We start from the raw sequence: 15,707 nt of genomic DNA on the forward strand, positions 1-15,707 counted from the left end.
AATGATAAAATAAAGACTCAATTATAATTTCATCAAATTTTTAATTAGATCTTTATAGTTTAAAGTTTAGAATGGAGTCCCTCTATTAGATAAATATTTTAATTAGATCATTTCTAATTATTTTTTGTTAAAAATACAAACTCTCTAAATTTTTGTTTTTATTTGTTATGTAGAATGAAATATAGAATATTCTAAAAACAAATATTCTAAAATTATTGTATTTTTCTAAAAAATAATAAATAATAAAAATCTAATTATAAGTCCAGTTTGATAAATTAAATTACATCTATTGTCTCAAGCACTATTATAGCTAAACCCCAAACATATTCTCAATTGTGAGTGATATCTAAACAAATAAATAACAATTTTAATTATTATATAAACCCTAAAACTAAAACATAACATAGATTTGAAAAGAGATTCAATGGAACAAGCATAAAAGCTTACCTTGATTTTGTAGAATGGCCGAGACATTTCATCGAACATATGAGATATATAAAGACAGAAAATATGTGAATCTACATCACATAGTCTTCATTCTCAAGTTCAGAACTAGCACTTTCACTATCTTCACTATCAAATTTTTCGTTATCGTTGATGAACTCATTATTGAGCAAAATGTCCATTGGACAATTTATATCTTCTACATTTACATCTTCCATTGGAGCATTTGCATCAAACAATGAAATAACTTCATCCTCCAAAACAACACTTTGCTCTCTTAATTCAGATACACTTTCTTGATAAAAATCATTACTATCAGCCTTCTCATTAGGTTCTTCATCTGGATCATGCAAACTTTCATTCATAAAGAGCTTGGCTCTAACTTTACAAGCTGCCCACCATTCCCCACTAGACTTATACCCACTATGTGGGTATTTTGTGTAATATACCTGTTGTGCTTGTTCAGCTAAAACAAACGGCTCGTTTGATTGTAGTCTTGATTTATACTTTATGTCCACTAACCCATATCTCTCATCAACTTTTACTCCATTAATTGGGTCAAACCAGCAGCATCGAAAGATAAATACAGTATTTCCATAGCCTAAGTATGACAGTTCCAATATCTCCTCAAGAATGCCGTAGTAGTCTAAGTCATTTTCCCCATAAATATTTCCCTTAACACATACCCCACTATTCATGGTAGCTCTATTTTTGTCGTGATCCTTAGTATGAAATCTATATCCATTAACTTTTAAGCCATTGTATGAAGTGACAGACTTGGAAGGACCATGAGCTATCTGTTGAATCATTCTACTTTCAATGTGACCTGTATCTACCTACAAATGAATACAAAGACCAATTGAAAGTTATACATTCTTGCTTTAAAAATAATTTTAATGTTATAGGTATTTAATTTCAAAAATCACTCACTTGATTCTTTATCCATCTACTGAAGTCCTTATCGCAGGCATTTAGTATTTCATCTTCGGAGATATTTGGATGTAATTCTTTCAGTGAATCCTCAAATTGTCTAATAAATAAAGTAATCAATATAACATTCAGATTAATTGTAAAATTAGTCTATATATAATATGAATATAAAAACTAATTCTGACGTACTGGAGATAAGGTTCTATTTCTTCGCAGTTGACAAGAATGTATGTGTGGGCGATATGAAGCTCTTCATCAGTTAAGTATTTCTTTGAACCTCGCCCGATGGAAAGGCATGGGTATCTAAAAATAGACAAGTGATTTTCATCCATATTTGAACCACCATCATCGTTCCTAGGAACTTGAGTCCGCCTTGTTTGTACTGTTGACTCAAAATACATAGAAGTAAAATTTGAAATTTCTTCCAAAATATATGCTTCGCAAATAGATCCTTCAACTCTTGCCTTATTTCGTACTTTTCGTTTTAAGTATAGCATACACCTTTCAAATGGATACGTCCATCGATACTGCACAGGTCCTCCAACCTTAGCTTCATAAGGGAGGTGGATAACTAAATGCTCCATCACATCAAAGAAAGCTGGCGGAAAAATTTTTTCCAGCTTACAAACCGTTTCAATAATGGAAATCTCTACCTTCTCCACAGCATCAGAGCGTATTTCAGTAGCACAAATTTGTTTAAAGAACAAGCTGAGCTCTGTTAGCACTCCCCATATGGATTTTGGCAACACGTCTCGAAAGGCCAATGGAATTAGTCTTTCTATGAAAACATGGCTGTCGTGACTCTTCATTCCGTATATCTTCCCATCTGCTAGATTAACACATCGTGAAATATTTGATGCATAACCATCAGGAAATTTTAATTGCTTTATCCACTCGCATACTGTCCTCCTTTGTTGAGAATCTAAGACATATGTTGCTTTTGGTTTTTTGCACTTTCCATTCTCAAATACCAACTCCAAGTTAGGGCGTTTGCATATTATCTTCAAATCTTCTCTTGCATTTGCGTTGTCTTTTGTCTTGCCCTTTACGTCCATAACAGTGTTAAAGATGTTGTCAAAAACATTTTTTTCAATGTGCATAATGTCTAAATTGTGTCTTATCAAATTAGTTGACCAATAAGGCAACTCCCAAAATATGCTTTTTCTCACCCAATTATGAATGGTGACTTTTTTTCCTCTCGGATTAGCCCCTAAGTTAGCTTCTTCGAGTTTGTCCAACTCATTTAAGATTTCAACTCCACTCATTCGTTTCGGTAGAAAAGACTTTTCCACGGTTGACTTTTTAAAAGAGTACCGATCACGACGAAATGCATGACCAACAGGCAAGTACTGTCGATGACAATCAAACCAACAGGGTTTAGCACCGTGTTGTAGTCGAAATGATTTAGTGTTCTTCATGCAAATCGGACAAGAAAGACGACCGTGTGTGCTCCAACCAGACAACATTCCATAAGCCAGAAAATCGCTTATAGTCCACAATAATGCTACCTTCATGTTAAAATTTTTCTTTTCCCATGCATCATAAGTAGTAACACCATTGTCCCACAAAACCTTTAACTCATCAATCAGTGGTCTAAGATAAACATATAATTTTTTTCCCGGAGACTTCGGTCCAGGGATCAAAAGACTGAGGAATATGTACTCTCTTCTCATGCACATACATGGAGGAAGATTGTAAGGTGTGACAAACACAGGCCAACATGAGTATGGAGTCTTCGAGCCAGAAAATGGATTAAAACCATCAGTGCAAAGTCCAAGCCTAACATTTCTAGACTCTTGGGCAAATAGTTCATGGGTGGCATCAAATTGTTTCCAAGCATCAGCATCAGCCGGATGTGTGATCACCGATTCATCTTGGCGTACTCCATCCACATGCCACTTCATATATTGCGCAGTAGTTTTAGACATAAACAAACGTTGAAGCCTTGGAGTAATAGGAAAATATCTCAATATTGAGTATGGCACATCCCTACTACTATTACATGTATCCCCTGCCTTTGGCTTAAATCGTGGATGCCCACACATTGTGCAGGCTACATAACTAATCTTGTCACTTGTTTCTTTATAATATAGCATGCAGTGATTAGGACAAGCATCAATTTTCTCATATCCTAATCCCAATTCTTGAATCATTGTCTTTGACCGGTAGAAATCTTCTGGCAACTTCTCTGATTCTGGGAGCATGCTCTTGATTATGGCAACCATTCGATTATAACAGCTCTCACTCATGTTGAATTCTGACTTCAAGTTAACTAGCTGGGTTACAGCTGACAATATTGTATGCTTGGTGCAGCCATCCCACAAAGGTTCGTCAGCACTCCTCAGCAACTTATAAAACTTCGACGCGGATGGATTTGGATCCTCTTCTAAACCTTCCACTACGTTTAAGTTACCACCTGCAGCATCAATAACCATGTCTACATATGGATTTGTATTCTCCTCTTCATGTTCTTGGGTAACATTTGTTGCGTCCTGTTCAACCCATCTTTCCTCACCATGAGCAGTCCAATTTATATAACCCTCCATAAATCCACGATCACACAAATGCTTTTCGACCCAGAATATTTCATCCCTAAGCCTGTTCTTACATTTTGTGCATGGATAAAGAATGCGACCTAAACTATCAATGACTGTCGGGTTTCTTTCTACAAAATCTATGAATTTCACAACACCGTTCTTAAATTCCTCGCTTAGATGACCAGTGCAATCTTGCCATCGTGACATCCAACTTCTATTGGGCGCCATGATTATCTGGACTAAGGTTTCATTTTAGTTGTAATACCAATGTTTAACATGCATATAAATGGACATATTCTCGTGTATATTTTCTCCAAAATTTTATTAATATATTTTTATTCACAATCACACTAAATAATCCTTTCTACAAGTTATAAAGTAACAAACATAATACATTCAATTTGAAAATAAAGATATAAATCATAAAAAGATAATATACAAAGCTTGAAGAAAATAATCATAAACAATTTGAAGCATTAGAAAAACCAAAAACAATTGGGTATCATTAATCTCATGTCAAGAACTTCAAGTCACGAGGTTAAAAAGTATGGAGATATAACGGGTTTAATAAAAAAAATATCAATAACATGGTTAGGATTCTAGCACAAAATTTTCAATAACAAATGTGGAAAGTGAGTGTGTAGTAGTGATCCACTAAGTTAGCTGGATTTAAATTGGGGAATGAAAGTTTGAGATAAGTACAAGTATATATGCCTTATTGAAAATCAAGATAATATCTCTAGAACATTAAGGAATATCAGATGTGATCTCTTAGAATTAATATTGATATTTATTGTTATTATTTTCTTATTTGATTAGGATTACGGCTTCCCTATCCCTGTTATCATAAATATCAAATCATCCAATTTTTTTTAAGAGAGTACAAATGAACATGAACCAATTCAAAATGAAGCAAGTAGACTTATACAATTGAAAAACCCCAGTTACTTAAAAATAGGTAAAAAAAATCAAAGAAACACAATTTTAAGTGATCATTTCAGAACAGCAACAAGTTAAAGGTTCCAGTAACAAATTTCTCATCCACACATTCAACTTTCAGCAATAAATCCAACTTTGAACAAAAAAATCAAAGTGCATTCAAGTTCAATCAATAATAAATTCTTTCAGCAATGAACAATTTTAAGTGATCATTCCAGATAAGCAAAAAATTCAAGGTTTCAGTAGCAAATTTCAACCACACATTCCACTTTCAGCAACAAATTCAACTTTCAACAACAAGATCAAAGTGCTTTCAAGTTCAATCAGTAACAAATTCTTTCAGCAATTAACAAATTTAACTGACCATTTCAGATAAGCAAAAAATTCAAGGTTCCAGTAACAAATTTCAGCCACACATTCAACTTTCAGCAACAAATTCATCTTTCGACAACAAAATCAAAGTGCATTCAAGCTCAATCAGTAAAGTGATCATTTCAGAACAGAAAGAAATGAGAAATTAATTGGAACTCACCAAATTGGATTGTGCGAAGGAACCTGAGGCAAGGCTCAAAGTAAGAAGATGAATGAAGACAAGCCCACCTGCTACCTCCGTTGCCGGCAACGACGAGCGCAGGGAAGGCGCACTTCTGAGTACGAGAGGATGACGAGACAGAGTGCGACCCCGGGACCTGCTGCTTCTGCGTTGACGATGATGGGGAATAAGCGACTGGGTGCAAGACAGTGATGGTGAAGAGAGCTGGCCAACTGGCTTGACGACCGAAGCAAGAAGATGACAACGAGCGCGGTGACCGAGCTTGAGAGAGTGAGAACACAGAGCGACCGAAGATGATAATGGCGTGAGAGAGACGTTGGGGGTTCAGGGTTGGTGGTCATTCAGCTTAGGAGGGGGACTTGGGACGACACCATTTATGCCCCCTTTTGTTTCCTAATATTTTTGGAAAATTAATTTTTATATTTTTTGAATAATAAATTTAAGATAAAAAATAAAAATTTTGTAAATAATAAATTATTAATAAATAAAAAATAAAAATAAAAGTAACAATTTTATAAGTTATTTAATTTTTCTAATATATAGAATAATAAAATTTGAATAAATTTAAGTATAATATTAAATTTGTAAATTTTTTTTCTCAATCTTATTTAAATTGAAGCAAATGTAAAAATTTAAATTAAAAAAAAATCTTTTTTTCGCATAATTTTAATTGCTATATTTTTTTATTTTATATTTAATATCTTAAATCATCATTAGTCATTATCCTTTTGAAATATTTAATTTTTATTTTCATTATTTTTATTCTCCATACATATATCTATCATTATTTCTTTCATTAAGTGAAATAAAGATAGAAAAAGAGTATTATATGTACTCAGTAGAATAATACAGAAGATAATAAAAATATAAGTTATGTGTAAAATAATAAAGACAAATGACCTTAATTTGTTCTTATTAAAAATTAAACTATAATTTTATATATTAATAAATATACAAATTTATTTAATTTTTATATATTTATATTTATTATAATATTTTTAAAATTTAATAATGGTGCAACCAGCAGCATGATGAAGTTGGATTTAACTATATAAGTTAGGGGTATAAGATTTTATTGACATTATCTTTTTTGAAAGAGTAGTAAGAAGCTAAGTTAAGAACATGCCAACTAAGTAATTAGTTAGACGATAGTTATACAATACACAATAATAATAAATATTTTGTTAGCTTATTTTTTTTAATGCATAGAATAAAATAATTTTTTTAATTTTAAAATTATTAGTTATATAAAAGAGTATTATATTTGATTCTCATTTTAGTGAAAAATTCACGTTGAGCTCATATTTTTATTAAGTATTATTATTATTATCTTTATTAAGTATTGTCAATATTATTATTATTGTTATTATTATTATTATTATTATTATTATTATTATTATTATTATTATTTATTTTGTCCAAAAAGAATCAACAATTTATACATAATAATCTTATTATTGAGAGTACTTAAAAGAGTACCAAATTATGTTATTTTATATGTTATTTTTAATTTAATAAATAAAAATTAATTTTAAAAAAATCTCGTAATTAAATATTTTGTTAGCTTTTTTTTAATGCATGGAATAAAATAATTTTTTTAATTTTTAAATTATTATTGATTATGCAAAGTATTTTAATAAAACCATCAAATTTATTCGAATTATGCACGACGAGAAATGCATGTAACTCGAAATATTTAAATTCAATTTACGAAACCATCAAATCGAATCAAATGGTTTCGATTTATGTTGGGCATGAAATCTGTTACCTAAATCGAATCTTGTTAATTTGATTTAAACGTTGTTAGAAATTGAATTCACTAAATTCGATTTATTCACTTTTCAACCATTCACGTAATTCGAATTAACTCGTTTCGATTTTTATTCAGGAAATCGAATCATTTACTATGTGTTTCGCTAAATCAATTCGATTTATATAAAAACGTAGTTTGAGACTTTGACGTTGTATTTTTTGAATTAGGATAATCAGGACATATTGAAATGCATTAGGTTTATTAAGGTCATTTGCCCAAATAAAAAGGTAACGGTAAAAAGAAGAAAGAAAATTTAACTGATAATTATATTTTTGACCAATTTTTAAAATGACAGTTATATTATTTAGAGATAATAATAATTATACATGTATAAAGAATAAAAAGATAAAAGGATAGTGTATAATATGATGAGATGATATAATCAAAATATAAATTAATAATTTTAAAAAATAATAAAATTAAAGATAATTAAAGATATTTAAGATAAAATTAAAGTAATACATTTTTTTATCTATTAGAATTATGGATGAAAATAAAAAAATGCTTTGCATATAAATTTTTAAATTTTCTTCTAATTAAATAGGATTGAGAAAATAAATAAAATTTAATAACATTTATAAGTAACTAATCTTTAAATAATATTAGTAAGTGTTTATATTGATTTAGTTACACATAATAACAACCTTATATTTTTTTAATCTTATTTTTTAATTTAAATTTATTTGTTTTAAAGATTTTACATGTTAAATAATTAAATATATTTTATCTTTTTCATAATTTCTTTACAATTATTAATATTTAATTTATAATTTTAAAAATAAAAATATAAAATTAATTTCTTAAACTCAATAGAAAAAGTGGCTGAATAGGCACGATAGTGCCGGATGAGCCGTTAATTAAAGTAATGACAAAATAAGGACTAACATTTTTCTGACAAATTAGTAGCAACATGAAATAAGCGAGAAAAGTCTATCAGTTGTTAAACGGTCGCTAATTCCTCACTAAATAAGCTTTTGATTCGTGACTCAATTGCGACTAGTTACTTCTAAAATTTTCTCGATTAACTTTGGATTTGTTATAACTTTGCGACTGATTTCCAACGAGGTTAGCGAGTAATTTGCTACAAAATAGGTAGGATATAGCTTTTGCTTTGCGATAAGATTGCAGTTGCCAAGTCGCTCGCTAAATTAAACTTGCGACAACTTAGCGACAAATGTATTTCGCCCGCTAATCAGCGACTTGAAATCAGCAAACGAAGTGTGTCAGTTGTTAAGCGGTCGCAAATTTCTCGCTACTTAGGTCATAGGCGCTCAATATCCGTATTTCCACTTTAGCGACTAATTAGCAAGGAACACTTTCCTAGCTGAATGATATATCCGTTGCGACGAGTTAGCGACGACTATTTTCTGTCGCTACCCTAATTTTGAATTTTAAAAATATTATGCAACAAATTAGCGAGAAATGAATTGCTCGCTAAAAATAAAAACTATAGCGACAAATTAGCTAGGAATTTGTCCATTGCAGAATGCATTTCAAGTCTTTGTGACAGATTAGCTAGGGACATTGTTCCTCACTAATTAGCCTTTTCACACAAAGTTTATTTAGCGACAAACTAGTGTGTGAATTGTTTCTCGCTACTTGTATAGCAAACACTTGCGACGGAATAGTGACAATAATATCCCTCGCTACTTTACTTTTATTCGATTGAACTCCTAAGCGACTGATTTGCTAGAATATTGTCACTCGCTAATTAATTTGCGAGAAATTAGCGACGAAATTTTCCTCGCTCTTTTTTTAGCTACAAAAGTCAATCTTCGAGAAACAACCTTACTCGTAAATCTCTCACTAATCAGTCGTTTTTCTCAAGTTCGGGTATTTTGTGACCGCTCATTATTTTGTCGTTAGTGCATCACTAATTCCTCGCAAGTTAGTGACGGATTAGTGACAAAAAATATTTCTCGCAAAAATTCGTCGCTAATTTGTCAAATTCTTGTAGTGTAAGAACGAAAAATTAATTTGGAGACTATTTGAAAAATTAAATTTGTTAGAGACTAAAATGTTCGAAAGATTTGGAGTATGATTCTAATTTATTATTTGTAATGTGATAGGATGATTTTGCTGTGGAGTAAGGGAGAAGGTTGCACTTTGGGAGGCAGACAAGAAGACATAGAAGAGGACCTGTCTTAGTTTTGTCAGGGATTTTTTTCACTTTATGTAAATGAAATTTTTTTTTTGTTTGTTTTTTGCATTCATTTGGAGTTATTGGCTATAAATCCATCAATGTACATTTTAAATTGTACATCATAAATTTGATGTATTTATAAATTTTGTCTCTTTTAATTTTTATATTTTGATATGGATATTATGAATATTTTTTGTATTTATTTGAAAATTTGATTTATGTTTGATTCTTTTTATATTTTGTTGAAATATAATTATTTATGAAAATAAAGTTTTAATAGTGGTATATGTGAAATTAGTAAATGTCTATAATTAGAAAATTAATAATAGTGACCGATTTAACGACTGATTTTAGATTTTCAGATCAAATATCAGTGACCAATTTTATCAGCAACTGATTTAGCGACCGAAAAGTCGATTGCTATTTAGCGACCGATTTTCACAGCGACCAAAACAGTGGTCGCCATTCAGCGACCAATATCGTTTGGTACTAGTTTTGTAGTATTAATGGAAAATCAGTTGATAACGGTTAGCGACTGAAGTTAGTCACTATTTTCAAATTAGCGACCAAGATTTTAACAACTACCAGAATCGGTCACTATTCTAGTAATTTCTTGTAGTAATTATATTGCAAGTTTCAAAATTTTAACCTGTTTTGTGTTGTGTTTGATGTGTTATAAAACTTATTCAAAACACATTTACAAGAAAATAAAGCTAGGCGGCCTAGTCATTTTTAACTAAGTTTTACTTAATTTATGTGCGTGCTTCTTGTAGCGCTCTTCTTTTTTTTTTTGTTTGATTAATATATTCAATAAAATTGTTAAGTATAGAAATTTTGATGCACAAAGAAAATATTAGTACACAACACACACTACAAGAAAAAAGCTCTATTGCCACGCTTTTTGAACTACCGCCACGCTTTTGGTGACCTATCGCCACGCTTTTTACATATTGCCACGCTTAAAAGCGTGGCTGTACGTGGGAGATATGGCCACGCTTTTAAAGTGTGGCCATATGTGAGATACAGCCACGCTTTTAAAACGTCGCGATATCAAGATATACGGCCACACTTTTAAAGCGTGGTGATAACGAGATATGGGCACGCTTTCAAAGTGTGGCAATAGCAAGATATGGCCACGCTTTTAAAGCGTGGCAATAGCAAGATATACGGCCACACTTTTAAAGCGTGGCGAAAGCCTTGTCAAATTTTAAAAAAAAATTCTTTTCCTTACTTGATCTTCATCGTGCACAATATAAATTTTCAGTCCTTGTTTTATTACTAAACCTATAAAATATAATATACAATTTTTATTACAAGACAAATCAAGCAGTTATTAGTGACATATAATTTTTGCTATAATTATTTTATACATTAGAAAACTAATACTCACATACAAAATAAATCTGGAGTTCAAATTCCAAAACGAAAAACTAAAGAAAAATACAGGAACAATACAACTTAAACCCTTGCTGTTCCTCCTTCCTTTAGCCCTCAAACTTCCTTCCTCACCTCAGCAACACCATTTCTCTCTTCTATACACTTTTCCAATTTATCTTCGGTGTCCTGCAATCCAGAAGTTACAGCTTTCTCCACTGCTTCAGAGACAGAACTGTCCACTTTGCTTTTTGCCTCTGCCAGCAAAGATTCAGAATACTACAACAACGACGGCACAAAGAGAATCCGAGTTCAGTCACACATCATCAGCAATATTATTGCATCAAAAAATCATCACATGGAGGGAATCATTATTTAGCTTTATCTATAATCCTAAAGCATTTATCATAAACCAAAGCATGCAGGTTCAGTACCCCTAAATTCTAACCACTCCTGTAATTATAATACTTCTAATGATATGTCAGGAACAAGTAGTTTCCAGTCAACCTTGATGATATGATATAGTCTATAGTTTATACATCCAAAGCAGAGACTGTTTTCCATAGTTATTATTAAAATATCCTAGAGAATGAGTTTTAGGAGCATTAGTGTCAACTTACTTGTCTTTGAGTTTCCAACTGAGATGTTAGAAGACGGTTGTATTCATCCAAAATCTGTTTTTGAGAAATAACAATGAATCACTAACCACGTATTGAAATGGGAAATATACTTAGAAACAGTGGTGCTAATAACAATGAAGACTTAGTGTTGTTAGAAAATTAAAATGCTATCCTATAAAATGATGATGTGGAACTATGTCTACAAGACAATATATCTATTAAATGTAAATTGGTCCATGCAAGCAGGCCAGTGTTAATTAATCACAGCAAGTAAGATTATATAAGACCCAGATATGCATATATTTCTATTTCAGGCTATCTGTCTATGTTAGTTTCAGCATAAAAACAGGACATTCAAGAGTTTATATAGAACAAACATAGTGCCTCAACTTTAATACAAATTGGAAATATAATACTTTTTGCAATTATTATATTAGTAATTGCTTTGTCCTCTAACAGATTTCAAGGACTAATGATTTTGTTTTTGGGGCTGGGGGGAGGGGAGATGGAAATCAATTCTAAAAAAATGATAATGTTCCATATTAATGTAGGACAAAATAAGAGTTGCATAGTTTTATTATTTTTGTTTTTTTGTTATAATGTCAGAGAAAGTATATTTGTATTATTCTTTAGTATATCACTCGTGTAAGCTTTTTTTATTATGTATAAGATTTTTTTTTTACTTTTTATCCATTATTTTAATACCAAAAATAAAAAGTATACACATACATAAGATATACACAAATCCTGATGCATATAAATTTTCCGTCCAAATGCTCCTCTTCAAGGTGATTTGAATTGAGATTTCTACTTAAAATCTAATGCAACAGAACAAACAGAGTAAATATATAAATTTAATAAAAAATATATTAAAATTTGAAAATGATAATAAACTAAGTATTGTGTAGAAAAAGTTAGTGTTTAAAATCTCAGCACAAAAATTATACCCTCTCTAAATTAGAATAATATTACAGATCTAAGTCTTTTATGAACTAAGTTCAACAAAATTAAATAATAAAACTTAATAATACTAGTCATAACTAATTTTTAATTTTTTATTATGATTATAAGCCCTTCAGAAATAATTATCAAGCAACATTATAATCCTTTCATGTCACTTGCAATAAAACCAGAAATAGCTGTTGGTACTAGAAATTCCCACATAATAATAGCAAATACAACAACCCCAATTGGCTTCTATTGCACCAGATCTATGTATCTAACAAACCAAGAGCTAAGAAAAATTATCATAAGCAGAAAGAAAAACATAAAAATATATATAAACATAAATTAAAAAAAAAGGGCTCATATAGAAAGGAAAAAGTCAAAATAAGAAGTAAAGAAAGACAAGTGGAACTTCTTGTTTGCAGAACAACAGAGATATAAAGAGGAAAAATAAAATCTCTATATCTCTAGAACTGAATCACAAAAAAAAAAAAAGAAAATGATTGTGATTTTTCTTGTTCTCCAAAATCAAATCCTTCACAAGATCTATTTATAGGAACAAAAATCTAAGAACTCCAAAATCATAATTTTTAGCTGAACAAAAGAACTAAGAAACTTTGGAAGAAAAAATGTCACAAAAAAGGGAAGAATGATGGTGAAAATAATCTCTACCTGTTATTAGCATATTCATAAAGACGACCACGGCTGGAGAAAACTATAAGAGCAACCTCAGCATCACAAAGCACAGATAACTCATATGCTTTCTTGAGAAGACCATTTCTGCGCTTGCAAAAGGTTACTTGGCGATTTGTAGTGTTCTCAATCCTCTTGATCTCAATCTTACCCCTTCCTATCTTTCTCTGTGGTGAACTTGCTCCTGAAATGGATTCATTTGCTCCTGGAAATGCCATCTTCTTTATTTCACCTATACCTACCCTGAAAAATCACACCACAAAATCTTCTCAACAATATGAAGAAAAATTCTGGTCTTGATCAGCTTCCAGATGGTGTTTGTGTTAGGGAAAAATCTAAAAAGGAAAAGACAATGAAATATTAAAACTTTTGGGGAATCTATCTATCTCATTACAGCATATTTTTTCAACTTAGTTCACAACATTTATATTGTTAGCTTCTAAAATAGTTTCATTTGCTTCTAATCTTATAGCATAGTATGCACTCTATGTCAAAGTACAATTTCAATAGCTGCACGCTGGATAAAACTAAGTTCAATCAGCACACTGTAGCGATTTTCCATTCCATCATTCCTACACATGTCAAATCACGATTTTGGAATTTGAACGAAAGAAATATGCAAAGAAAGCAACAAACATTTGCGGAGAAGAAACGGTACCTGATGAAGAGGAGGCGGTGGAGATGGTGGAGGAGGGGTCCGCACCAGCGATTGAGGTCATCAAAGGAGAGGTGATTGGGAATGGTGAGAATGAAGACAAGAGAAGAGCGAGACCTAGGGCTTGGGATCGAGGAGTGAGAAGAGCGCTCCGGAACAAGTGGAGAACCCCTCTTCGCTCCCTGAATTTAGGGCTCGAACCTTCATCGTTCTCGGAGAAGATGGATTCAGGGTCCAGAGGCTGCTCCGAGTCAATCGAGTGAACTCGGAGGAAGTCACCACCAGAGAGACTTGCGATAGAGGGCTTGCGACGGACGGTGTGCGACGAGGGAGTCACCACCAGATAGAATCACCGCCGAAGGAGCAGCGATGGTGGAAGTGCCAGAAGAGAGAGTGACGACGGAGGCATTGCGAGTGCCGACGATGTTCTTCGGAGGGCTGGGGTTCTTCGCGGAGTGCTGGGGTGAGGATTGGGGTTCTTTGAAGCTTTTAGGGTTCTGGCCTTCCAGGTTCTTTGAAGAGAAAGGGGATTTCGAATGATGAAGGAGATAATAAGCCGCGTTTTGAATGAGGAAGTAAAACAAAGCGTTTTATTTTGTACAAGGACCTTTTGGCCATGCTTTTAAAGCGTGCCAAAAGAGTTATAAGAAACGGCCACGCTTTAAAACGTCACTATAACGAAACCCTGTCGCCACCCTTTAAAAGCGTACCTGTTTCTCTCTATTGTCACCCTTATAAAAACGTGGCCATAGACCCCTTTCGCCACACTTTTTAAGCGTAGCAAAAAAAAACGTGATCAAATCTCTAATCAATCGCCACCATCGTAAAAGCGTGGCGATTGACCACTTTTGACCACCCTTTTAAAGCGTAGCAAAAAAAAAGCATAGCCATAGGCCTCTTTTCTTGTAGTGACATAAATTTTGATAAGTAGTATATATATTTTTTGAAGATTATATGCACATAACATTATTATTGTCCAACTAGCAAACTATGCATGCCACACACATTTTAAAGCACAACATAAAAATATTGGTGTATAATATAAAAATTTTGGTGTGCAGTATATAAATTTTTAAAAGATTAGATGTCTATAATAATATTGATATTGAATCAACAAAATAGGCACAATACAAAAATTTTAATGTACAATACATAAATTTTTTAAAGATTATATACTCAAAATATTGACTCACTCAACAAACAAAATACATATATTATATACAAAAATTTATATGTAATGTGCAAAGAATTTTATATTAATAAATTATGTGCTATGTAGTACAATTAATAAGTTTTTATACTCTTCAAAAAAATTTATCCCCCGATGAAGCATGTGATACATGCACACATTTTTTTTCATTGACGTTCTGGCACTTTGATTGAATTTGGTTATAAAAAAAGGCAATTATTTCCATGAAGATGTCAAAAACATCTTCTTATGATGATTCTTGTTTAAAAAGTGTAACTTATTTATTTAGCAACACTTTAAATAAATGTAACACTTTTACTTCAAATAAGAAAGGGGGCCTGAGAGCTAGAAATAGGTTACGCAAGCAGCAAGTAGGCTTATTGGAATACCAGCCCTTCCTGCAGACAGATAAGCCGGAGCTAGTGTACATAGTCGGGTTATTAAGTTAGCGCTAAGATCCGGAGGAATTGAATTTTCTACTTGATCTGGGAACTGACTATTGAATCCAATCCGAAGTCGGAAAGAAGTAAGTCTATTGTGTTACGAAAGCCGTAACTAATAACTACCAATAGGAGGTAGCCCATATCTCTAAGAATCTCTTCCTAATCCCAGGGGAAGAACTTCAAAAACCCCTTCACAATTGGAACTTCGAACTACCGTAACTCCTAATAAATCCAATAAGCCTGGGTGGGCTACAATCTATCATTCAATGGTCAAAATGATGTATCTTCACATGATGATAATCATTAAATCTTCATTGGAGTAGCTACCATAAAAAAAATTCGTACGTGTAACATCACCAAAATTTTAAATATTAAAACATAAACATTTAATCTTGAATTTAAAATTATAAATTTAAACATTAAAATTGA

At 31.9% G+C, this 15,707-nt stretch overlaps 2 protein-coding genes across 2 annotated transcripts; both read right to left on the minus strand.

The window, feature by feature from the left end:
• Window positions 1-518: 518 nt before the first annotated feature.
• On the minus strand, window positions 519-4,185 carry LOC107616421 (uncharacterized). Its single transcript, XM_016318381.2, has 3 exons — window positions 1,564-4,185; window positions 1,375-1,474; window positions 519-1,280 (listed from the first exon to the last, which is right to left on the minus strand). Exons 1-3 carry the CDS (start codon window positions 4,137-4,139, stop codon window positions 519-521), a joined length of 3,438 nt encoding a protein of 1,145 aa, XP_016173867.2. The 5' UTR covers window positions 4,140-4,185.
• A 6,665-nt stretch (window positions 4,186-10,850) lies between these two features.
• Window positions 10,851-13,209, minus strand: LOC107617007 (floral homeotic protein AGAMOUS-like). Its single transcript, XM_088499322.1, has 4 exons — window positions 12,971-13,209; window positions 12,560-12,572; window positions 11,354-11,407; window positions 10,851-11,012 (listed from the first exon to the last, which is right to left on the minus strand). Exons 1-4 carry the CDS (start codon window positions 13,207-13,209, stop codon window positions 10,851-10,853), a joined length of 468 nt encoding a protein of 155 aa, XP_088355448.1.
• Between the last annotated feature and the right edge of the window lie 2,498 nt (window positions 13,210-15,707).

The sequence above is a fragment of the Arachis ipaensis genome, chromosome B9 (assembly GCF_059453495.1).
Source record: "Arachis ipaensis isolate K30076 ecotype BB chromosome B9, ASM5945349v1, whole genome shotgun sequence".
In the NCBI taxonomy this organism is placed as follows: domain Eukaryota; kingdom Viridiplantae; phylum Streptophyta; class Magnoliopsida; order Fabales; family Fabaceae; genus Arachis; species Arachis ipaensis.